The sequence below is a fragment of the Petaurus breviceps genome, unplaced genomic scaffold (assembly GCF_028583685.1).
Source record: "Petaurus breviceps papuanus isolate PSGF00001 unplaced genomic scaffold, PetGlider_PUasm1.0 90701, whole genome shotgun sequence".
Classification (NCBI taxonomy): domain Eukaryota; kingdom Metazoa; phylum Chordata; class Mammalia; order Diprotodontia; family Petauridae; genus Petaurus; species Petaurus breviceps.
Genome location: NW_027187316.1, coordinates 9,439,631 through 9,465,226, shown reverse-complemented (window position 1 = coordinate 9,465,226; position 25,596 = coordinate 9,439,631). Strand labels below are relative to the sequence as shown.

General features: G+C 38.0%; 1 protein-coding gene and 1 pseudogene across 3 annotated transcripts in view; both read left to right on the top strand.

The window, feature by feature from the left end:
* Window positions 1-21,912, top strand: part of UBR2 (ubiquitin protein ligase E3 component n-recognin 2) — a 158,271-nt gene extending 136,359 nt beyond the window's left edge. For 2 of the 3 annotated variants that reach the window (XM_069065948.1, XM_069065947.1), the window contains exons 37-47: window positions 1,301-1,397; window positions 1,713-1,780; window positions 2,519-2,654; window positions 4,292-4,382; window positions 9,669-9,799; window positions 11,211-11,319; window positions 12,905-12,961; window positions 13,814-13,891; window positions 14,219-14,389; window positions 16,984-17,085; window positions 19,257-21,912. In XM_069065948.1, coding sequence (XP_068922049.1) covers window positions 1,301-1,397; window positions 1,713-1,780; window positions 2,519-2,654; window positions 4,292-4,382; window positions 9,669-9,799; window positions 11,211-11,319; window positions 12,905-12,961; window positions 13,814-13,891; window positions 14,219-14,389; window positions 16,984-17,085; window positions 19,257-19,398 — 1,182 coding nt within the window. In that variant the 3' untranslated portion in view covers window positions 19,399-21,912. Of the gene's footprint in view, window positions 1-1,300; window positions 1,398-1,712; window positions 1,781-2,518; window positions 2,655-4,291; window positions 4,392-9,668; window positions 9,800-11,210; window positions 11,320-12,904; window positions 12,962-13,813; window positions 13,892-14,218; window positions 14,390-16,983; window positions 17,086-19,256 lie in introns of all 3 variants that reach the window. The other variant, XM_069065949.1, reaches the window with a different exon arrangement.
* Window positions 14,405-16,977, top strand: LOC138144584 (V-type proton ATPase subunit d 1 pseudogene; annotated as a pseudogene).
* Window positions 21,913-25,596: the final 3,684 nt, after the last annotated feature.

Below are 25,596 nucleotides of genomic sequence, written 5' to 3'. Positions count from 1 at the left end.
AATCATAAATAATATTACATTTTAAAACTAAGCCAATGTGCAGCCTGCAGGAATCTTTCTGTATAAATTAGGGGCCCTTTTTCTCCTTGAGTTTGACACTGGCTGTAAGAGGATCTTCAGGGGTAATGAAACCTGAGGACAGGAGAGCCCATGAGGAGAAGTAAAGCCTTCTTGGATGAAACTTCTTTCTTTTCTTGTGTGGCAGTTCTAGATGTGACTGAGTTCTTATTTTAGCCATAAATAAGTAAATGAGTTCCCTTGAATTCTTGTTCTTATGTTAATAAATCACAGAAACTGAAAATAGACATCACTTACATATATAGCAGCACAGCTGCCAACTGGCTAATGTTCACTGCTCTCTCTATTAGCCTTTGGGGACTTGAAGGAATGATTGTGGCATCAAAAATATTGTTCCTGTCCTGTTGCATTCCTGTATCTCTTAAACTCCTTTATAATAAGTTGGTGGATAGCAACCTACACCTAAATGAGTTGTTTTGAGTGTAACAGTGTGCTTTTACTTCTGGAAATGAGAAGTGGAAACAATGAACAGTCAGAGATGCGCTGAATGGAAAGAACATCTAGTTTACTCAGCCAGCTTTAGGTGAAGTGTTTGACAGATATTTTTCAGTCTTTTAAACTTTAAGGAGTCCTTCCTAAGTGTAGTCTATTGTTCTGCAGTTCTTGTTGGTCAGTCTTTTCAATCATGTCCTACTTAGTGATCCCATTTGGGATTTTCTTGGCAAAGATACTGGAGAGGTTTACCATTTCCTTCTTCAACTCATTTGACAGATGAGGAAACTGAGGCAAACAAGGTTAAATGACTTGCCCGGGATCACACAGTTAGGAAGTGTCTGAGAACAGTTCTGAACTCAGGAAGATGAATCTTCCTGACTCTAGGCCTGACACTCTATCTACTGTGCCACCTAACTGCTCTGTAATTCCCCTAGAAGTCTATATTTTCTCAGATGTGTGCACAGACATGCTCCAGTCCTCTTATTATCTCAAACACTGAAGTCTTTCAGGGTGTGAGAGACTCAATTCTGTTCATTAAAGTCACAATCAAGACATTGTCCGCTAAACCATTTGTATGATAATTGTGGCATGAACGTAACTTTAAATGAGATATTACCTTCTTGTGCCAAATCAAAAGGCTGGGAAATAATATGAATTTATTGTAGTGATTTCCCAAGTAGAATAAAATTCTCTCTTCTACATTTTAAATAGTTGTCTCTGAAGAAATAGAAATAATTCATCTGTGGTAGTTTTTCTCAATAATTATATTTCAGTTTTCACTTTTCAGGATGACTGTCTCAAGTCATTAACAAGATTTGCAGCTGCACATTGGACAGCAGCATCATTTTCTGTGGTGCAGGAACATTTTTGTAAACTTTTTGCATGTAAGTTTTAATATATTTAAATGCTTTTGTTAATTAATATAAAAATAATAAATGTGCATATTACTTAGTAAAAAAAATTTTCATATTTAGCACACTTCTTTTAAGTAGAGCAAGCCCTGAAATAATATTTAAGCATATGTCCCTTTCTGAACAAACTAAATTCTGTTTACAAATTAGATTCATTTTTATTTTGTGGAAATCTAGATTTAGATAGATTTTGCTAAGTTTTAAATGAAAACCTGGTGTTGCTATATGTGGATTCTGTGAATTAATTTATATAATGTATACTAATTCATTTTTGTTTTTACTGCTCAGCACTAGTGCCTAATGAGAAATACGGAAATCTTCCATGCATATTAGACATTGACATGTTTCATTTATTGGTAAGTGTGTTCATGATATTCCTTTCTATAAAGCTGGGTTACCCACATAATTAATTTGGCAGGAGCAGATAGAGTGGTGGGTAGGGAAGTATTATCACTTGTAATTGTCACTGTTTTAGATTTTATATTAGAGTTTGATTGTTCAAATGAAGTCTCTTTTGGAAATCCTAAAAAAAAAAAAAAGTACTGAGAAAGAGATTGTTCTAGTTGAAAGTCTTCTAGCTGTTGGCATAAGGAGACTTGAGTTCTAGTTGTAAGTCAACCTCTAGGACTAAAATGCTGTGACTACTTATTCACAGTGTAGTTGTGAGAATATATGAGATAATATGTGCAGTTTTCATTGTGTCAGGGAAGCTGTAGGACAAAGTAAATGATTTAGGACAGAATGTTCATCTTAAATCCTTTGGTTCTTAGGTGATTATTGTTGGCCAAGGATGAGTGAGAATTCTAGTTTGTGCTCTCTAATAAGGAAGATCACCTGATCAGATGATGATTATTAGATTATAGAATAAAGAAATGTAGAAAATACTCTGGTTAAAGAAAATGCAGGAAAATTTTAAATAAAAACCAGGAGGTATGCAGTAGAGTGCCTATTTCATAGATAGCCCTTTTTCTATCCTTTTATCTGTGAAAATGTTCATGGTTGTTGATAACTGTCAAACTTATAATTTAAAAAAATAAAGGAAGAAAGTGAGGTGAACACATTCTGATACTTAAAATATTATATGTCTTTCCCAGGTGAGCTTGGTACTCTCGTTCCCTGCTTTGCAATGTCAAGACTTTTCAGGATTCAGCCTCACCACTGGAGATCTTCACATTTTCCATCTCGTCACCATGGCACACATCGTACAAATCTTACTTACCTCATGTACAGGTAATGACTTCTGCTTACATTCTTTTGATAATTTCTTTCAGAAAATACTGAGTTATCTCACAGTTTGTTTTTTAAAATCACCTAAAAGATGAATAATATGTAAATTTTAATTGGATAACTCTTCATTACAACCTTAAATAAAGTGTTTTGGAATTGGAGCAATTCATTCTTCCAATGCATAAAGTAAAATTCTGTGGAACTTTTTTTTATATATGTTGCCTTAAAAAGAAATTCTCACTTGCTATGATACCATATACATTTAAATTAATATAAATGTAAATAAGTTACTAAGCAAATTTAGTTGGTTGCATTGATTTTCAGTCTTCAGTTTTTAAATAAAGTATTTTAAATAAAACATTTAACAACCCCAAAAAAATTCCCTTGAAGCACATTTAGTTATATCAGTATCTTAAATACTTGTTGATAGTACAGAAATGGGTGGTGTATTTAAGTCCCAAGAATTTACAGTGTGATAGCTGTACTGCTAATGCATGATGATTCATGTAAGATGTTTTTTACAACAAATTTTAAAACAATATATTGAGGTAGTTTTACCCAATGAAAGAGGCTATGAAGAATTTAGACTGGATATATCCAAACATCTTTGACAGAAGATTAAATATTCAACAGAAACCAAAGAGGTGCTTCACTAATCATATTAATATTTTACTTTTTTTTTTTGCCTTTTTTTGGAGGGGGGAAGGTAGGGCAATTGGGGTTAAGTGACTTGCCCAAGGTCACATGGCTAGTTTTGTGTCAAGTGTCTGAGGCTAGATTTGAACTCAGGTCCTCCTGACTCCAGGGCCGGTGCTCTATTCACTGCGCCACCTAGCTGCTCCAATATTTTACTTTTTTGTTAAAGTTAATATTAGTCTACTCTGATTGAACACTTATCTTATACATTGTTATCTCTGAATACATTCCATTGGTAATTTTTTAGTTCATTTATTCATAGTTTTTTGAGACAATTTTCTCCCTTATACTGGAAACTCTTTGTGAGAGAACATGTGATTAAATATAGGCATTCTGTAGTGGGGGAGATTCTGAAGTGGGAAAAACAGGCTCAAGGGGAACAAAGTGAACACAATATAAGAATGGACTACAGGACAGGTTCAGAAATGAGATAAAAGTTAAAAATGAACTGCAGTATGATTTCTAGTAGAGTCAAGGGAAACATTCAGGGTTTGTTTGTTTTTAAGGAGAGTTAAGGACCCCAAGCAGTTCTTTCTTCACCTCTATCTCCTAATAGCTATGCTCCTCTCATCCTAACTCCTTTCTTCTCTAATAGGTGCACCTTTTCAAAGCTGTTCTCAGAGACACAGTTGAGTCATGATCAGTATTTTGTTACTTAACTATTTTCTTCATGAATACATTATTCTGCCCTAGCAGAAACCTTTTTTGGTCCCTAGGTGGCCTGGCTTATTAAGCTGAGGATGACCCTTTTTGTGGGATATCAGATTCTCCTCATCCTAAGTAACTAGGGGAAAGAGGGAGTATGGAAGTAAAGCATCCCATCTCTGGTGTTTTATTTGAAGTCATAAAGTGCTCAATATTATTTGGAAATTAATTGGTGCTGTTTCATTTTCAATATACCTTGCTGGCAAATATAGTACATTAATATTTCCTTATCTTTTTAGAAGAGAATGGCATGGACCAAGAAAATCCTACTGGTGAAGAAGAGTCAGCAGTGCTTGCTTTGTACAAAACACTCTGTCACTGTGCAGGAAGGTAACATCTGTACTACACAGAAAGCATGTTGCTCTTTCAAATGAGCTTTACCATGCAGAAAAGGTTATTAACATGCAGCAAATGATTGTAATGTAGCATTTTTTATTTTTACATTTAAATTCCTCGTGATGTAGTTAGGTGGCACTTTTGACCCTTCAAATTATAAGTAGGTGAACCATCCACCTTGCATTGTCAGTGAGACCAAGGAGCAGAGTGGAGCCTTTTTGCTTGAACAGTGAGTGGAAGCACTTCCTGCTTACCTCAGATATCATCCAGTTACTACCCATGTCAGTAATTCCCTAATTGAGCAGCACTTTAGGCTGCTTGCTATAGAAAATAGAAAGAGGTACCAAGAAATTCTCAAAATTCAAAATTATTTTTAATTCAATTAGACTTTTTCAAGTGGTAGTTTTCCTCACTTAAATAGTTGCTCAGCAATCCCAAAACTTTGTTACCCACAGTTAAGATCAGAAAGGATTCTTTTCATTATTTATAACGAAATTACTTTTAAAAAGTGACTTTTCCTCTTTGCATTTTAAATATTTATTTTACAATAGTACACAGTTACACAATTTGTGGACACCTACAAATATGTACATAACCGGTGGTACTCCAATGTGAGATCTTTGACCATGGATTGAATGGACTTATAACTAAATCAAGGGTTCTTAACCTGGAGTCTGTGAACTTGTTTTTGTTTTGTTTCTTAATATATTATAACTGTATTTCAATATAATTGATTTCTTTGTAATCCAATGGATTTCTTTTCTACCTTTAAAAACCTTATTGTGAGAATGGTTCCGTAAACTTCATCAGATTTTAAATGCAAGGGCTGCTCACAGATTCTTTCCTTAGAGAGGAAAATAATGAGAGTTGATGGAATTTGTTGTTGTGCATCCAAAGGCAACAAGAAAAGTCATTTTATAGGTTTGAGTCAACACATGGCAGTATCGGGAGCATTCATAAACAGACCACCTTGAAGACAATTGCCATTTACCTACCAACATCTGTTGAAGATTAGGAGATAGAGAAATTATAGAAAGAACATGAACCCAACAAATTAAATCAACACACACTTGAAGACTTTAATGCAAAGTTGGGCAAAGTTGGGGTTGCCAAATACCGTGACTCAGTATTAATAAACAAAAAAGGCCAGAGGTTTGTAGATTACAGGGAAAACTTGCACTTATGTTAGCCTCTCACATATACTCTATGTATCAGAAATACTTGTTTCAATAAGAGAGTTAGGCACTGGATATGATGAGCATTAAAGAGCATCACAAACATGGAAATATATTCTAATAGGTAGGAAACAAGCAGTTACAAATATGGGAGTCTTCCAAACAGCTGCTTTTGTAAAGTCAGACTTGACTTTTTAGATTGTGTCAAATTGAGAATTAAGATAGAATTAGGAGAAAGAATTAGAAACTAGAAGAAAGAATAAAGATGAGAAGGTAAGCCATAAAATTGAAGCAATTCTAACCTAGCTAAACAATCTATTGATAGTGAAATGTGGGAAATTGACATATGTTGTAATTTTTTAAGGAACTTGAACCAATGTAAGTCAATCGCCACAATAAGGAAGTCAGAAGAAATTGTTTTAGCTTGTAAACATTTATTCTCCTTGTCATGCAGAGCAAATTAGTTAATACTAACTTAAAATATAAACTCATTTGAAAAACTCTTTTGGAGGAGAGTGATGGAAGATCATGAGCTATATTGTCTCGTAAAATAGCAAGAAATGATGGAGAATACATAAGTTAACCGCTTGGGGAAAGATAACAATTTAGCCAAATCAACTTGATAGCATTTTAGAAGGCAGCTTGGAACAACATATAAAAAAGGAACCAGAACTATCAAGATTTTGTTTATAATATCTGATATTCATAATTATATTTTAATTATCATTAAAAACTATCCTCTTGATCATTGACAGTAGACCCACTACATTTACAACACATCAGTCTCGATGCGCTGTATAAAGTAGAACTAGTACTAAAGAAAATAAAACTGAAGGGTGGCTAGGTGGCTCAGTGAATAGAGCACTGGCCCTGGAGTCAGGAGGACCTGAGTTCAAATCCAGACTCAGACACTTAACATGTACTAGCCATGTGACCTTGGGCAAGTCACTTAACCCCAACTGCCCTCCCCTCCAAAAAGCAAAAAAAGAAAGAAAATAAAACTGAAACCCATCTAGACTAGACCAAGTATGCACAGAGGTGGCATGGTTTTTGAGGGATCAATCCTCAAGACAACTGAAAGAGAGGAAGATACCAAATGAGGAAAGTCACAGAGATAATTACTACCAATGAAAAGTGATTAAGAAGAAAATCACTATCCATTAACCCCTATATCTAATCTCTCATCTTTAGAAAATATGAGAATAATCTATATACTTCTCAAAGGCATTCTAATTAAAGTATGAAAAGGGAACAGATTTTTTTTTTTAAAGCAATTGGGGTTAAGTAACTTGCTCAAGGTTACACAGCCAGTTATTTCTGGGTGTGGTGCTAAGTACCTGAGCCTGGATTCAATCCCAGGTCATCCCGACTCTGGGACCAGTGCTCTCACTCACTGAGCCACCTGGCCACCCTTAAGCAATTGGGGTTAAGTAACTTGCTCAAGGTTACACAGCCAGGTGTTTCTGGGTGGGTGCTAAGTGTCTGAGCCCAGATTCGATCCCCAGGACATCCCGACACTGGAGCCTGTGCTCTTACTCGCTGTGCTACCTTGCCGCCCCAGGGAACGGATTTTTTAATCAAAATTTTATTGATGACTTTTCTTTTTATATTAGTTATTTCCAAATATATTCTCTTAAATCCCTCAATCCAGTGAGCCTTCCTTAATAAAGAAAAAAACCTAGTATTTGATAAACCCAAAGATCCCAGCTGTTGGGAGAAGAATTCTCACTATTTGACAGACTATAAGAGAATTGAAAAGCAATCTGGCAGAAACTAGGTGTTGGTCAAAATCTCACCAATGTATACTAAGACAAATTCCAAATGTGTTAGTCTAAGTCCACATGACATATACATAAAGGATGACATTATAAATTAGAGGAGCAAGGAAGAAATGAACTTCCAGATCTATGGATGAGGGAAGAGTTCATAACCAAACAGGAGATAGAGAGGGTCACAGAAAGTAAAATGGACAGTTTTGATTACATGAAATTAAAAAGTTTTTGAACAAGCAAAAGCAAGGCAAGATTAGAAGAGAAACAGGTAAATAGGAAAAATCTTTGCAGCAAGTTTCATAAAGTTCTCATTTCTAAGATATATAGATAACTAATTCAGATTTATAGGAATAAGAACCATTCTCCACTTGATAAGTGGTTGAGAATATGAACAGATATTTTTTTGGAGGAAGAATTTAATCTATCTATAGACATATGAAAAAGTGCTCTAGATTAGTAGTGTCAAACACATGGCCTGCAGGCCTGATGTATCCCACAGCACTTTCAGCTATAACCCAAACCAGATTAAAATATAATTGGGAATCATTTAACAAAACAAAGCAAAAATACAATAAAACATAAATAATATTATATTTTAAAACTAAGTCAGTATGTGTTATGCAGTGATCCTTCTGTATAATTTTGTGATCTTTGTTTCTATTTAAGTTTGATACTATTATATCTATAGATTTTATATATATACATACATATATACATATATGATACTGTTATATCTATATATTATATCTAAATCACTAATAATTAGAAAAATTAAAATCAAAACAACTTTGAGGTTTTATCTCATACCCATCAGATTGTCAAAGTTTATAAAAAAGGAAAATGACAAATCCTGGACAAGCTCTAGGGAAAATGTACTGCTGATGGAACTGTGAATTATTCCAGTCATTCTGGAAAGCAGCTTGGAACTGTGCACAAAAATCTATTGCTGTATTTACCCTTTGAACCAGCAGTTCCACTACTCGGTCTGTACCCCAATAAGATTAAAGAATAAGGACCCATATGTACAAAAATATTTATAGCAGTTCTCTTTTGGGGGGCAAACAGTTGGAAACTGAGGGGATGCCCATCAATTGGGGAATGGCTGAACAAGTTATGGTATATAGATGTGGTGGAATACTATCGTACTGTAGGAAATGAGGAAGGGCATGATTTCAAAAAAACTTGGGAAGATCTTTATGAATTGATGCAGAATGAATTGAGGAGATCAAGGAGAACAGTTTATACAATAACAGCAGTACTGTAAAGACAATCAACTTTGAAAGTTTTAGGAACTCTGATCAACATAGTGACCAACCATGATTCCAGAGGACTCATAATGAGACAGGCTGCTCACCTCCTAACAGAGAGGTGATGAGACATAGCTTATGCATATATTTGTTTTGCTTGACTCTACATGTTCATAAGAGGAGGTTTGTTTTTCTTGCTTTCCCAGTTTGCAGCAGGGCAGGAAGATGGGAGGAAGAGAAGGCAATCTTAATTTAAAAATAGAAAATTCATTTGGAAAAAACCCAACACTCAAGAAAAACCATAGCAGATCACTTATCACACTAGAATACAAGAGCCTGCTACATTTATTATTTGTTGGCTTTTTTTAAAGAAGCATTTAAATTGTACAGCGTACAATCTACAAAATCTGACATTGTCAGAAATCCTTATGAATGGAAAAGGAGGTGGGCTTAACATGTAGTGAGAGCAAGGAAAAACCAAAGCATAGCCCATTGATACTTATGCAATATTAAGTGAAGTATCCCTCATGTTTGATTGACCTCCTATGGTAGAATCACAGGTAAGCATGGACATGAATTGTACAGGATGAACGTTTTGGATGAACTATTAGAGGCAGTGCCCACATTAACAAAATCACAGATCTATGAAACTTGACAAAAAATTTATCTTACAGCATGTTTTCTGCAATCCAGAGAACACTTACATGAGTCATGTAGCATTTTTAGGAAGATGGAAGGGTCAAGGCAAGATTTCATAAAATCAAATAATAGTAGCATAAAGTCACTGACATAGGTTCTAGGGTGTCGGATTTATTCTGGGCACTGTAACTTGCCAGGGCCCAGCTGGGGATACCCTGTCTATCATGTATATCAAGAGAGTGATTAAAGCCATACATGAGACTTAAACATTATAGCTTATACTTGTTGTCTTGCATGCCAGGTGGTATCATTAGCTTATTAAACTGCCTCCCTGAAATAGATTTAGCATCGGATTCAACTTTATTCATCCTTATTTTTATTCTATGTTCTAACTAAAGTGACCATTTCTCATTACACTTCCCAATAACAATTCATTTTGTACTTAAGTGCCTTGAAAGAAATTCCCTCAGGCTGGCATCTGTGGAGGAGTGTCAAAGCTGGAATTATGCCTTTCCTGAGATGCTCTGCCTTGTTTTTCCATTACTTAAATGGAGTACCTGCCCCATCTGAAATCCAAGGTAAATTTCTCAGCTGTGAGGTATTGGAAAACTTGTTCTGTCCTTTTGCTGTGAATATTTGGGGAAAGATTGATTCAAAAGAATGAAAACAAATTAAAATTACTAGCTGTGTGACTCTGAGCAAGTCACTTTACTGCCATCTGCCTCAGTTTCCTCATCTATAAAATGGAGATAATAATAGCACTCACTTCTCAGGGTTGTTGTGAAGATAAAATGAAATGATATTTGTATAGGAACATATACATTATACTACAGTTGATCACTATAATTTACGTTAATATTGCACTGCCTCATGGAGACATTGAGATTCTCACTTGTATAGATCCAATTTGACATACTATTCCAAGTGTACAATATCAAAAGCATCTTTAAGCAGCTTAAAAATGTCGTAGATTTTTTAATATATTTAATGTTACTAAAGCTAGAATTTTTTTTAAAAATGCTAAACCAGTTTCAAGGACCATGAACATTTTGAACTTTAAAATGTATAAGTTGTAACTTAAAATCCCAGTAGTTCTCAATAAGATCAGTTTAAATGTTGTTTTGATTGTATGTTTTACTTTTCTTTTGGATATTTTATATTTAATTCATTTACCAAGTATCAGGTGTGAACATGGCCATATATCATAAGCCAAAAGGAAAGAAAAATGACATCTAAAAATAGTCCAGACTCATGATGAAACATGCTGCCCCACCTCCCAGCAGAGAGGTGATAGACTCAGGAAGACAGATTAAAATATAGAATTTTTGGAAATGGCCAATGTAGGGATTTGTTTGGCTTTACTATGCATATTGTTAAAAGAAATTTGTTTTTTTTTCTTCTTCAGGGGGTAGGGGGAGAGGGACAAAGTGAAAAGGAATGAAGAAAATTAAACCTTAAAACATTTAAAAAATAAAAATAGTCCAGATTCCTGAAACATTTACTATTCATGACATATATTTTAACCTTTAGCTTTTAGCAAGGATGCACCCATCTCTCACAATAATATTTCAAATTTATATAAGAATTTTTACTTTCTAAAACCTGTCATATTCTTTATTTTGTTTCATTCGTATAATAACCTTGTAAGCCCAGGCATATTATATCCATTTTACAAAAAGCAAAACTGAGAAACCCAAAAAGGCTAAGTAATTTGCTAGTGGTAACACAGTAAGTCAGTGGCACAGATCTTTCAGTGCTCAATCCAATATTCTTTTCACAGTAGTAGGTTGGTAGTAATATGGTTCCACCATTTTTAATTTATCTAGAAAAGTTGGAATGTTTTCTCCTTTCTTTGTATTGTTAGCTTTTTTTAAAGGGCCCTCCATTATTGATTTTTTTTATTTTAATCTTTATAACATCTTTTTATTTGATGTTTATACCATCTGCAAAATTATATTTTACATTTTCTCCTTTCTTATCTCCCTTTAGTAATTGGAGCAAATCAGTTTGAACATTTATGTAGCTATCTTTCTCTGCCAAACAACCTCATTTGCCTTTTTCAAGAAAACAGCAAGATAATGAACACATTAATTGAAAGGTAACCAAAAATATTTCCCTCGGTTATAATTATCCTGAGTTAAAATGAAAAGTTCCCTTGTTCTGTTAGGTTTATATCCAGATGCACAGAAAAACATCATTAGAATTCCACCAATTGAGTTGGTGTTCCACCTGAATGTCTCCCTATCATAGACTGAAGCATTTGCAAAGCCTATTAATAACAGAAACAGAATGGAAAGAGAGATTTTTCACCTTATTAAAGCCACAAACCTTACAGACTTTAGTAAATAGATTATAGAATTAGTATTGGATGGATTCTTAAATATCTACTCTTAGAATGAGAATTCTATATGAAAAGAAACTAAGACCGAGAGAAGCTAGGTCATAGGTCTGTTGTAAATAGCGCTAAGACTAGAACCCAGACCTCCTGGTGAGCAAGCATTTGCTTTTTCTACCTCTACCAGGTCCTTCCTATGGTATGGGAATGGAGGCTACAAAATCAAAATGAAGTTTGTCTACTTGTTCATGCAACCTCAAAGAATCCTTACTTGGGAACATTTTATAGTTGTTTCCAATTATATATGTGAAAGTAATAAAACTTTACTTTTTAATATCTCATCATTCATCTATGCCACTGATTCACAATGGCTTTTCCTCAGTTAATTTGAATTCATGATACTTTCCTGTATTTGCAAATTCAAATACTGACCATTATTGGTACAGTAGAAAGATTAGTTTGCTTTAGGGTCAGAGGACCCTGGGTTTAGATCCTGGTGCTTCCTACCTGAGAAACCTTCAGTAAGTCACTTAAGTTCCATTGGACTCCATTTCCTCATCTGTAAAATGAAGGGATTGGGCTACATGGTCTCTAAGGTCCTTTCCAGCTCTAGAGCCATGATCCTACGATACTGCATTCAGAAAATTTGTAGATCAAATACAGTATTTCTTCCACCTTTCTTTAGTATAGGGAATATACTATTTTAAGCTAAGTGATTTCTTTCTTCAATACTGGATTTTAATAATTACTGTTTGGTAGCATAAGTTTGTATTAAAATTATCTCATACTAGATAAAACAGATCAGAGAAACTGAATAGATTATTAGAATTAGAACCAAAAACATACAGTAGATTCATATTTAATAAACCCAAGGTCACAAAATGTTGTTGAAGAGAATAATTCAATAAAAGTTAATAGCTATGCAGTTTTACAGCACAGTAAAAGTGGAATTAGATACTTATGTGATACCACATTATAAATCCTGAATGGATCAGTGATCTAAATGTTAAAATAATAATAATGATAAATTTTAAAATGGGTATCTATTGGAATCATAAAGAGGAATAAAGATCCTATCCCTCAAAAAAGATAAAAAGAAGAGGAAAAAATACTTATATTTAATTAGATGAGCTCAGAATGGGACATAGAATCAAACAGGCAATTTTGGTTATCAAAAGTTATTATATACTTTTAAACAAAATGTGAACTATGGAATTGCAGTTTAATGCAGTTTTATTTTTGCTTATGTATTTAAATATTCTTTTATTGATAGTTACTAAAATCTGATTTTGGAAATTATAATTCTGCTTTATTATAGTTAAAAATATAATTTTTCTCCCCATTAAAGCTGGTGCAATAACAATGAAGTCAAAAAATATCTGGAAGGTGGAAGACAAGCCATAAGGTAAATGAAAATTTATAAGAAATCCCGGAGAAGGGTGAAGGATAATCTTTTTCCCCCTTAGTTTTTCCTTAGTCATATATTTTATATAGACATTTTCCATCTATAAAAATGATAAGTCATAATTTAAAGGGATAAATTGACATTGAATGAATTACACCTAGAAATGTTCCATTTTTGTATGCAAAGTCAGCATTTCTTTTCACTGTTCCAGCTGCTTCCATCCACCTGGGAGGAATTTGCTTTGGCTCAGGCTATTTTCTTTAGCATCAAGAATGCCACAGAGCATGAGCTTAGTATGAAGAATTCATTTCCCTTACATTTTCTACTAAGCAGATTTCCTTACTGTTTTGAGACATGTATGTTTGCCTTCCCTTCTTACCACCCCCTCCTTGTAGATTACCAGCTGAGCAGACTGCCAGTCCTCACTGGGGGCGCCATGGGAACCTGTAGTGTGTCCTTCCTGGGAGGTAGAGCATGACTGAAACCTTTGGAACAACCTGCCACAGAGCAGGTCATGCATTGTCCTGAGCAAAATCTAGATGAAACTTAGATTTCCAGAATGTTTGGGATCAGATAGTCTTCTAAGCTTAGCTTCAGATTGGCATCCCGAGTCTAGAAAGAATTACACTCAAACTATCATTTTGTTGTTTTGGGTTTTTTTTTTAAGATTTCCTCTGCTAAGAATTGTTGATAGCCATTAATATGTGTGTACAACAGTGCCAGCATTGTGGTGTTATGGGCATAATGGTAACTTAATGTTGTCAGAGGTGGAAAAACTTCACTGGGTGTCTGTGGGCTGTCTCATTTGTAACCTTAGTATCCTTATTAACATCATATTCTGTTTTGTTGTAGCTATGCAAGAGAGTCTAACAAATTAATAGACCTTCCAGATGATTATAGCAGTCTCATTAATCAAGCATCTAATTTCTCGTAAGTTTTTTGCCCTATTACCATTTTAAACCCTGAAATCTGACGCCATTGGAAGCACTCAACCATTTTACATCACATTTTGAGGGGGCCGGGCGGGGTGGTTAATTTCTTTTTGAGGCCCATAAAATTAACCCTTCAAAGTCACTACTTAATTTCTAAAAATGTCAGCCCAGCATGTTTTGCAATAAAGTGCAAGGAAAAAACTTGTAACAATTATCTAGAAGTTTTCAAAGCATATATAATCAAAAAATCTAGAGAAACGATAAAGCTCTAACCACACTTGTGTGTGTTAAAGAACTGGCTTGTGTTTCCCCTGACCTTTTGAAGGTGCCCTAAATCTGGAGGGGATAAGAGCCGAGCACCCACCCTGTGCCTTGTGTGTGGGACCATGCTGTGCTCCCAGAGCTACTGCTGCCAGACTGAGCTGGAAGGAGAAGATGTTGGAGCCTGTACTGCACATACGTATACCTGTGGCTCTGGAGTAGGGATCTTTCTGAGGTAAGGATTTGCATAGTTCTTAGCAGAATCATCCCAGGCCCTTTCTCTTCTTTTTAGTAACTGAGGTGTCATTGAGACAGCTTTTGAAACTATTGCAGCACGTGACTTGGGGCCTACAAGACCTGAGTTCAAATGCTACCTCAATTGTGTGACCATGGGCAAGTCACTCTCTCAGCTTGAGTTTTTCATCTGTAAAATAGGGTTAATAAAAACCTACTTCACAAGATTTTGTGAGATTCAAATGAGCAAGCTGTAAAATCTTAGAAAGAAAACATGATCTTTACGCTCCCTGAGTACGCAGAGCCACCGCTGCCACAATGTCAGCTTTCTCCAAGCTCTACTTCAACTTGGACAATGGCTACTTGTAGGGCTTGGTCTGGGGCTTCAAGGCCGGGGTGCTGAGCCAGTCGGATTACATCAGTAAGCTGGTACAGTGTGAGATGCTCGAGGATCTGAAACTACACCTCCAAAGCACAGACTGTGGGAACTTCCTGGCAAATGAGGCATCCCCACTCACGGTGTCAGTCATTGACGACAAGCTCAAGGAGAAGATGGTGGTCGAGTTCTGCCACCTGAGGAATCATGCCTGTGAACCCCTGGCTAGCTTCCTGGACTTTTATCACCTACAGCTACATGATCGACAGTGTCATCCTGCTGATAATAGGGACCTTGCACCAGCGTTCCATTGCTGAGCTTGTGCCCAAGTGCCACCCACTAGGCAGCTTTGAGCAGATGGAGGCTGTGAGCATTGCTCAGACACCAGCAGAGTTATGTAGTGCTGTCTTAGTGGACACTCCACTTGTTGCATTCTTCCAAGACTGCATCTCTGAGCAGGACCTCGACGAGATGAACATCAAGATCATTCGCAACTCTCTGTACAAGGCCTGCCTAGAGTCTTTCTACACATTCTGTACCTCACTGGGGGTACCACTGCAGATGCCATGTGTCCCATCCTGGAGGAATATAAGCTGCTCTTTGAAGGGGCTGGTAGCCATCCTGGCGGTAAGACCTCGAAGGACCGATTCTTTGAGCATGAGGTGAAGCTCAACTGCCTTCCTCAACCAGTTCCACTTTGGCATCTTCTGTGCCTTCATCAAGCTGAAGGAGCCAGGAGTGCTGCGACATTGTATGGACTGCTGAGTGCATCGCCCAGGGCCACCAGGCCAAGATCAGCAACTACATCCCCATCTTCTAGCTCCCTCTTCTGATCCCCTATTTACTATCCTTTGGCCACAATTCCATGAGGCCCCTGGGGAAGGACAGTAGGGCTCCACACACATATCAGTCCATGGGAGCCCTTGGTACTGGGAATGTGGTTATTTGTAACACAGTCACTGTTCTGGCCTGTTCCATATGCTTAATGCTGCTGAAGCAGGGCTCCCCTTTCCTTCCCCCTCCCCACCCTGGACTTTATCCTCTGGAGCTGTGTCAGGCTAGAGTGGTAGGGGTCTAAGATCCTAAAACTGTGCCCCCACACCCCACAAGTAGCTTCTGTGTTGTTCAAACCCCTGCCCTAAGAGAGATGAATACAGGGGTACCCCTGTCCTGATGTTTACAGCTGTTAAAGGCATCTGAGAAGCATGTGGTCACTTTGATACCCTCTCCTCCCCCCTCCTTCAGGAAAGCCAGCTTGACTGCCCCCTAGGTTCCCCACCTCCTGACAGCTCTTTTCCTCTTAGCTGCCCCAGGGCAGGCCCTATCCCTAGTGGAGAAGTGATCTGTAGGTGTTAGAGGCAGGGGAGTGCCTTGCATACTCATCCCTCTCCCTCATATGCGCACATCCACAGACATTCCCCCACCAGCACAAGCCAGGGCTCTGGCTCTGGAAACTAAGGAGCCTTTCCTCTCCCTCCCACCCTCAGGCAGGAGGCTTTGGTACAGAAGTCAGGGGCCATGCAGGCCCTCTTCCATCTAATGGTCTATCTCTCTTCTCTCCAACTCACCCTGAGTTTTTGTGTTTCTCCTAACTAAGCTGCCCACTCTGAAAAAAAAAAGAAAGAAAACATGATGTAAAGAAATATATGGTAGAAAAAAAAGACGAGCTGATCACTTTATGGAAACAAGGGTTAATTGATGAACTAACTACCCAGGTGCTCCATTGTTACCTACACGATATCAAGAGAATTAAAGAAAGGCCCTCAAAATGTTGACTGGATCCCCTGTGCCAACTTATAGGAAAATATAGACAAGAATCACACAGGATTGGTAGGCAAGAAATGGAAGGGTCACAGACCCATTGGAGGACTGGAGTTTCAGTTTCTTTAAAATCTCTCTTCTTTTTTAAACTATCCAATCCAGTTTCTGCCTTTGTTCGCCTTCTACTTATTCATAGCATGTGCTGAATTATATTTTCATATTTCTGCTTATTAATATTAATGACATGTAATGCATATATGATGTGTACTTGGGTCTGTGGTGGGAAAAGACCTTATTTTAGGTCAGATCAGGTTATTATGAGGTCCTACTGATATTTCCTGAGTAGACCCATACAAGACTTCATGTACATTCTGTTCAATAGCAGGTTGCATTCTGAGTCTCCCATTCATTTGAAGTTACACTCAAACTTTGATTGCTAACACAGTATTTCTTTATAGAGTACGAGAATGTCAGGTGCTGTTTTTGGCTGGAAAAACCAAAGGGTGCTTTTATGCTCCTCCATACCTTGATGACTACGGAGAGACAGACCAGGGACTCAGGTAATACTGAATTCTTAGATAATGACATGGGTGGGACCTTCACATGGTACTTACAGGTGGCAGGGACCTTAAAGACTATCTTATGTAGGGCTTTCATTTTAAAGATGAAGAAACCCCCATTAGAGAAGTAATTTACTTAATTGACATTATGTAGGTGGTAAGTAAAAGATCTAATAATAATTCCAGTGCTAAGCATGTTACACATCATTGACTATATTTCAGGGTCTCTAGGGCCTCTTTTGCGCAGTGGGAAAGGAGATTAGTTTGTGATCCTCTGCATGACCTTAAATGACTGTTTCTTGCCAAAATTTGGGGACCACTTAGGCATAGTGTTGACCTAGTCCCAAGAAATTAGGTGGTCACTGGTGCCAGGGTGATGAGTGAATGGATGTGTGGTTTGGGTTGAGAGGAAGAGGGAGAGTGATTCTTCTACACATGAGCCCTCAGTAATCCAAGAGAATCATTAGCATAATGATATTGACAAAAAAAAAGTCCCTTCTTTTCCCTTCCTTCACTTCTGATAACTGACAGAGTTGTAGGCTATTATATAACAGGATAGGGTAGTATTGTCTTAAATAGGGAGGTTAAGACTACAGCGAAGCATGCTTGTTCTAACACTCCTGGTGGCCTTGTAGAAGAATAACTGATTTAAGTGACAGAGATAAAGAACATGATTTACTAAGTGAGGAACATCAGGAGAGTGAGAATCAGGACACATAACAGAAGCTCTACCAACTTTTACAAGTGTGTGTGTGTGTGTGTGTGTGTGTGTGTGTGTGTGTAAGATTCATTTATTTAAAGAACAAACAAACCTCTCAGGGCATTACCCACTTTCCTTACCTTCCTTATGCATACCTCATCTTTCTCTTAACTCATTCCATGAAGAATTTCAGTAGATAGTTCCATTGTCTTTGAACAGTGTGCTTTGTTCGCACAAGTGCATATTGTTTCTATCAGAGAATATTACTACAGACCATGCCATTGCCCCCACAAAAGTTGGGGAGTTTTAGCTTAGGTAAATGGCTGCCTTGCAGTCATTGCATAGAGCACAGATACTGAGGACCAGGAGTGTGGAAGCTATAGAGTAACTAAGGCAGGGCAAGTGAGTTATCTGTCCCAGACACAGGAAGACACTCTGAGTGGTACCTCCTGAGCTAAAGCTGCTCCTTCATCATGGTGATGATGGTAATAACTCATTTTATGTAGCACTATAAGATTTACAAAGCACTCTCCTCATTACAGGCTTATAAAGTAGGCATTATAAGTATTACTATTGAATTTCTAAATGAGAAGAATGCAGCTCAGTGACTTGCCCAAGGTCACACAGTTGAGCCCAAGTCTCTGCCAGCTTCAAGATTAGTATTTCACACTTCACTGCTCCTCCTGCTAGCTGAGGCTTCCATCCATCCTCTCCTGACTAGTTGTAATAGTTGTAACCTAAATATATTTTTCTCCTTTCCTGTATGTGTGCCCTAACTCAGGTCCTGAAAAGAATGCATCTGGTTAAAGGAAGGAGAAAGAGGAGGACTGGGAGACCAGAATCAGGAACAGAGAATGCATGGTTAAAAGAACTTGGTACCTTGTGTATAATAACCCATTAGAGCTGTAGAATGGTTCTAACTAAATTAGAACCTGTACTCAAGTGAGTCAGATCTTTCTGACTGCCGCCCCAGCTTCTGAAATTGTTTAACATTGGACTTGGACAACTGTTCAGCTGTGTTACCCTGAATGACCTTGGGTTTCAGTTTCTTCCTCTGTTAAATGAGGGGTTTGAACTGAATGACCTCTCGGGTTCTTTCAAGCTCTAAATGACCCTCTGACTTTCAGAACAGTGTCCTGGTCCCATCTTTAATGGACTGATTTCCCTCTCTCCACTTTTAGGAGATGATTTACCACCCAAACTGGATACTGCAACCTGACAGATAGTTTTCCATCTGTCTTAACAAGGGAAATGGAAGCATTTTTCCCTTTCAGCCCATGGGTTGCTCCTGCCTCTCTTGCCACTCTTATCAGCCCTTCCAAGTTGTCACTAACAACCACAACAGCCAAACCAGAGGAAATTTTGCACAGGGACTAAAAATGCAAACTTGCCTTTCTTCACAATTGTTGGTGGGGGGGAGAGAGAAATCATTGGAATGAATGTGCCTAAGGAAGATGTTTTTCTCTTACAGGCGTGGGAATCCCTTACACTTGTGCAAAGAGCGATTTAAGAAAATTCAGAAACTCTGGCAGCAGCACAGTATCACAGAGGAAATTGGGCACGCCCAGGAAGCAAACCAGACGCTCGTTGGCATTGATTGGCAGCATTTATAATCACACAGCTTCAGAGAACATGAACTTTGATTTTTGTAACCCAGTCAGCTTTTCAGATGAAAGGGAGTAGAAAATAAGGTCTGCTGAGTTTGAAAATAAATTCTTTATTTAAGCTTTTTCCCCCCATTTTTATTTTCAAAGTTTTTGGTTCCAGGGACTGGGTAAACAGCATCTTCCTTCAGCGGGTTCCTTCTGTCAGCACTGTTTGCACTACCCTTCCTTTGGATGAAACTTCTTGGGGTTGTAGCCCCCAGTAAGGCGCTTCCTTTTGCTGTTACAAGAGTGTGACTCTTTTTGGAAGCCTGACTGTGAGTTTACTCACAAGTGGAGAGAGGAGACAATTGCCAAGATGGATATTTCCCCTAGTTGTCTTTGGCCATTCTCCAGTGATCTGAGCCATTTTGCATTATTTATTATCATGCATTTCAGGCCTGAAGCTGATCACATTCAGGCAAGGAAATGAAGCAATTACGCCATTGGGCGTGTGTATGTATGTATGTATGTACATGTGTGTGCATGTGTGTGTTCGTGTGGGCAGACTGCTGGGTGACCTTTTTATCTCTTGGACTCTGGGTTTTCCCTGGAGAACTCTGTACACTTGGAGCTTGGTTTGCCTTCCAATTTTATTTTTCCTTCTGCTGAAGGAACAATAGCTTTAAAAGCAAAACAGTTAAGTCTAAAGTGTCTCTGCTGCATTGCACTGTTCCCAGTGATCGTGTGAATGGCACAGGGGAGGGGAGGGCCACTTGGGGGAGGAGTTTTCCTGGAATATGCTGGTTGGTTTTAAAAGGTGGACGTTGTATTTTTGAGACTCTTGTTTTTTGGTGGTTTTGAGATTCCGTGCACAAAGAACTCACATTAAAGGGCTTTTTGAATAATTGGGGAGGGGACAAGGGGGGAGGGAGGGGTTGTGTAAGAAATATGCCGCTAATTTTTTTTATCTTTTACTATCCTAGTTTTTCAGATGCAAATGCTGTTTGGCTTAATTTCCAGGAATAAATCATTGGAAATGTTTGCTCCTGGAATCAAAGCTTACAGAGGATGAAAATTCAATGTTTTAAGGATGTCTTTCCTCCACAGCATTTCTCTGTACTGATTTCCTTTCTACTTAACCTGCAACACTCAATATGTTTCTCACTCAGCCCATGTCACAGTGGGCCCTTCATTAAAATGATCATTCTTGGGCCTCGTCCACCCTTGCCTAGGACGTGGCTTCCTAGAAAGATGTCACCTTCAGGTCTATTTTATAAATATATGCTAGAATAGCACAGACACTCAGACTTGGTATACTGATATACATAGAGCCTTTGAGATTTGCTCTTATGTGCTTGGAGATCAGCATGCCAGATGGTGCAAGGTGCAAATCAAGACCCTTCTTTTCTTTCCAAGTCACCATGGTGGTAAAGGACTAATGAATACAATGAATTTCCTTGTTTTTAACTATGCGAGTGACCCTTTCATCTATTTTCCTTTGGACCCCTGAGAAGTCAATCCTTTGAATATTTGTTATGACTCCAAGTCATTTTTCAGGGGTTTTATAGAGTTAGTCTTTTAAATCCTTTTTGCATACCACATGGTATGTACTAGGAGGAGATCCATGAGTAGGATTGCAAATCCAAACTTGTAATAAAATAAACAGCAATGCAAAAGCAATGTAAAATAGCCAGCATCAGCTCTGTTTCCTCTCAAAATAGTCAGTGTCTGAAAGGACTCCATCCTTTCTAAAGAGCACGACTGCACAGTCTTCCTACTTCTGACAGGCACACCTAGCTCAGAGCAGCAGGAAAGTCCAAACTGGAATCCAGTCACTCTCTACCTTTTCTTTGCCTTCAAGTAGAACTATATCCTAATGTTTCGGTTGTGCATGGTATAGACGTTTTTTAAAACAGTTGCTTCTGCCTCCGCTTCCTTTAGGCACTTCTCCACAGGTTCACAGAGCTCTTGTTTCAAATTGCAAGGCCAGTTTGACTTTTTTTTCCCAGAAGTATTATAAGAGTTTCAGTGTAGGCACTCCCTTAATACAAATACACCAGCTACTGTGCCTAAACCCACAGCATCCTAAGTTAGCAAAGAAAAATTGATTCTCTCAGGTTCCATTATCTAAAATAATGAGACTTATTAGTCTTTTGAGAGAATTATGAATTTTCGTAAAATAGTAACACACCGTTTTGAACTTTGTGAGGGTTTATTGGAGAGAGGAGGAGCTGGGTTTGCTCCTAAGCCTGCTCCTCTTCTTTCCATAATGAACTATCTTTGTTTTATTATTTGTTCCGCATGTATTTATGTTCATTGTAGAAATGTTTATATAAACAAGCTTTCAATATCAGGGGAAGTCATACCTGTTAATAAATTGGCTATAACTTTAAAATCTGTGGACAACTTGTAAAATGTGGAATGTATCATATGTAAAGAGTTTAAAAGGTATCCAAATAAATGCTTTAGGTGTTGATCTTAACATCATACTGGCCTATTACCCTTTCTTAAATTTATCATATTAAATGCTTTGGAACAGTTTTCACCTTCTCACCTTGCTGATAATGTGGGGCATTTGTATTAAGCTGAAAATTAAGATGATTATATTCTTAGTGTCAATTATGGCCATTAGCCAAACCCTTCTCTTCACCTTCCCAAAGAATGCTTGGTCATCACTTTGCCTGATTAAGTTGCACATTAAGTAGATATGACAGCTTGTGACCTTTCTGCTTTGGATCATAATGAATCTCTGTCCAAGAAGAAAAGAGGGCTGGGGAGGGCGGTGCTCTCCTCAGCTGAAAGACCAGGTTTTGTTGGGAATTATCCAGGTTTCAGCTCTTCTGGGAATTCCCATATTCTAGTTTCCTTACCTTAGGGCCTTATTCTAACTTGTTACCCCAGACATTGCAGGCTTATAATGGTCCTGTGTAAGAAAAGGAACGGGAGGTTTTCTTCTGACAAACTTCCCAAAACAAGTTAATGGGAAAACAGAAAAAGGAGACACTTTACAAGAGAAATGCACTTTATATCCTAATCCTTCCCTTTGGGAAATGGAATAAAACCAAAAGAGGGGACAGGGAACTTGGATCAGTCAATTTTATCTCCAGGTTATGTTATTTTTCTACTCATCCTCCACTTTCAGAAGAAGAGAGAAGATGGTGTGTGGTCCTGCATTCCCCTGTTCAGGCTTTGTTTAATATGAGTTAGGAAGATCCCTCCTTCATCCTTCCCTCCTTACACCTCCTCTCACCTTTGATCTTAATGATTTTTCAAAAACTCTGAGCTCTTTCCCACTAAACCCTTTAAATCCTCCTGGCTGCTGCCTTGGAGACCTTTTCTTGTCCTGTTGCTGGGAGTGAGTTTTGTTTAACCATAAAAAGAGGAGAGAACTTAGTCGATGTCTCATCCTGTCTTGACTAAGCTGAAAACCTGCTAGCCTGGGCTGTGCCCCGAATTAAGATTGTCCTAGATGGGGTGGGAAGGTGCAGAGCTAGCACTTAATCTTCTTAACTATATTAAGGTTACTCAAGGTTTATGTGCCCTGAAGTTACTAGCTAGCCATAGTCAAGATCTGAAAGATGTTAGAAGTTGTTTCATGTTCTCAGTCTGTGCACAAATCCCTTATCCATAGGCGTTCTAAATAAACTTATAGCTTCTATTTTATGATGGGTTTTATTTTACTTTTAAGCAATAAATCCCTACTTCCCTTAAAATTCTACTTTGATGCCTTACCATGGTGCAAAGGTGACTCAGTCTTGGAAACCAGAAGGCCTTACTTACCAATCTGTAAAGGTTTCAGGTACAGACCTGACAACAAAGTTGTGTATCTATTACAGTAGGACCAGCCTGACTCAGTTAAGAGAGGGAATTGTCACCAAGTGATGTATTTTTTTCAGTTGCAAAAACTCATGAAGGCTATCTACTAAGATGAAGAGATTAATGTAGGGTGTGCCTCTGCAAAATCAGAGACTCAGAGCACTGAAATAAGTAAAAAGTCCTTGATTTATCCCAGTATGGGGACTGTCAGACATGAACCTAGAGGAACAGTAAGTCAAACCCAATATCTACTAGATTGTAGGCCTTTTTGAGGACAGAAACGGTTTTATCTGTACAGCCTCCACATTTCCTGGAACTGTTTTGCATACAGCATATATTCAATAAATATAGAATTGAACTGCTCATTTGGCAGACCAGCTTTATACCGCCAGTGAAAGTGAATATTGACAGAAGGAAGAAATAGCTAATTATCATTATTATCATTGACTTATTAGTCATTGGTACAGGTAAACAGAGCCTACATAGAATCTTCCCAAAGAATTTTTTATCTGTAAGATAACCAAAATTCATGGTATTAAATGAGGTGACTATTCACATCCTTCCCCAAAATCACAATGATTTGAGAGCTGACAAGGCCTCAAAATAGACAATATTAATTTGCCCCTTATCTCCAATAGCTCACAGGTTTTCAAAGTGGCTTAAATTATTCAGCCCCATAATTCTTCCCGCTCCCTTAGGTTTCCCTGCTTGTGGGAATGTGTGTCAGCTAAAGCAAACAGTCAAAGAAATCAAAGTGTCAGGCCTACAAATGTTACTGTATGGAAATTCTAGGTGGTTAAATTTCATTTAAAAGCAAAATATAATTAAAATCTAAACGGGCTCAAATTGGAAGTAGCTGTATTATCTTAATAACCAAAGTTGCTCTTCTCAACAGATCAGTGGAAAGTATCACAAATAGAAGGTACTGGCATTAGCCAGAGTTTGGGGTTTAGTGTAACATACTGTATTAAGTGACATTCATTTAACCAACATTCTTCTTAAAATGTTTTTAATGTCTATGTTACAGCTGACAACAGCATAAGTACAAGTGTGATCCTAAAACAGCATTTGCATGTGGCATTTGGCCCGGGAGAGGGGCACGAGGATACGTAATTAATACATAGCTTTCCTGTTATAGTGAAAGAACTTTTAAAGTTAATACAGGGATTTTGAAGAACTGTTGCTGGGCATGTAGTTAAATGTCTTCATCTACTTTGAAAGTAAGCAGACCTATGTTCCAATTCTGAAGAAAAAAATTGCAGTCCTCAGGTCACATCTTCCCTCAACTGCAGGATAGAAAAACCTGTGTAGGTTGCCTGGGAATACAGTAAAAGCCAATGGCAAAGCAGAGACTAGAACTTGAGGACTAGAACCTCTATCCAAGGTTCCATATTGTTTCACTCTATTCATGAGGGCAGAGCAAAGGGCAGTGAAGTCCAGTCATGTCACTGATGATAAAACCTCAGAAGTTTCCTTCATTGTGGATGCAAAGTGAGAAGGTGAAGAGTGGACTGTGGAAGGTACTTACGTTTCATTGGGACCACAACTGCCTTGTTTGGATTGAAGCAGTCACAGGAAAGAAAACAAAAACAATCTCTAGGAAGTCCCCTTCCCTCCAGCCCCAATAGCAGAAAGACTGTATGGTTTTAGGGGCTGCAGAATGGGTCTTTAAATGATGATCCAATCAGCAAGCAGATCCTTTAACTGGCCTTTCAGGGCTGTGATGAGTATCTGCCTTGGCCTAGTCTCTAAGATTTTAGGTTGGAGACAAGATCATTCTTCTACTGTACCTGAATGTATCTGACCAGGGTTCCTCTTCTCATATCTAGGCTCAGGATCCAAGTCAAAAGAACCTTTCTCAAGGTATTCATCCCAGACATGTGGAGCCTCACTATCTCTTATCTGGGAGGCCTGGGATGTGTTGGGAGTATTGCCTGTGGAGTCCAATGTGACTCTTGGACACATCCCCCAAGAGAGATGCACAATATTCCCCAAAGGGCAAATGGTGTTTCATTTAGGAGATATCCCTGTTGCCCTCCAGGGCAAAGATATAATCTGATATATTTCTTAAAAGAAAGAAATCCAGGGTGGCAGTGTCTGTCCCAGAATAGGGTATTAGTGAAGGTTTTGAGGTGCCATGTGCTGGCTATGGTTACCTTTGACCTGCTCTGCTCATAGCTCTATCTAAAATGAATCGCTGAGAGACTTAGGACTGTGTCAAAGACCATACTTATGTCTAAAAACAGGCAGAGGGCTAAAAATTATTTTTCTTCCTTGTTCACACTCTATTTTAGGACCATCAAGGCCTTGAAGGTCCTGCCCCTCTGGGAAAGGAAGAATCTTGGTCCCTTGTCTGACCCTCCCCACCTCCAACCCCCACCTTCCAGTATCCCTGGTATGAACAGTACA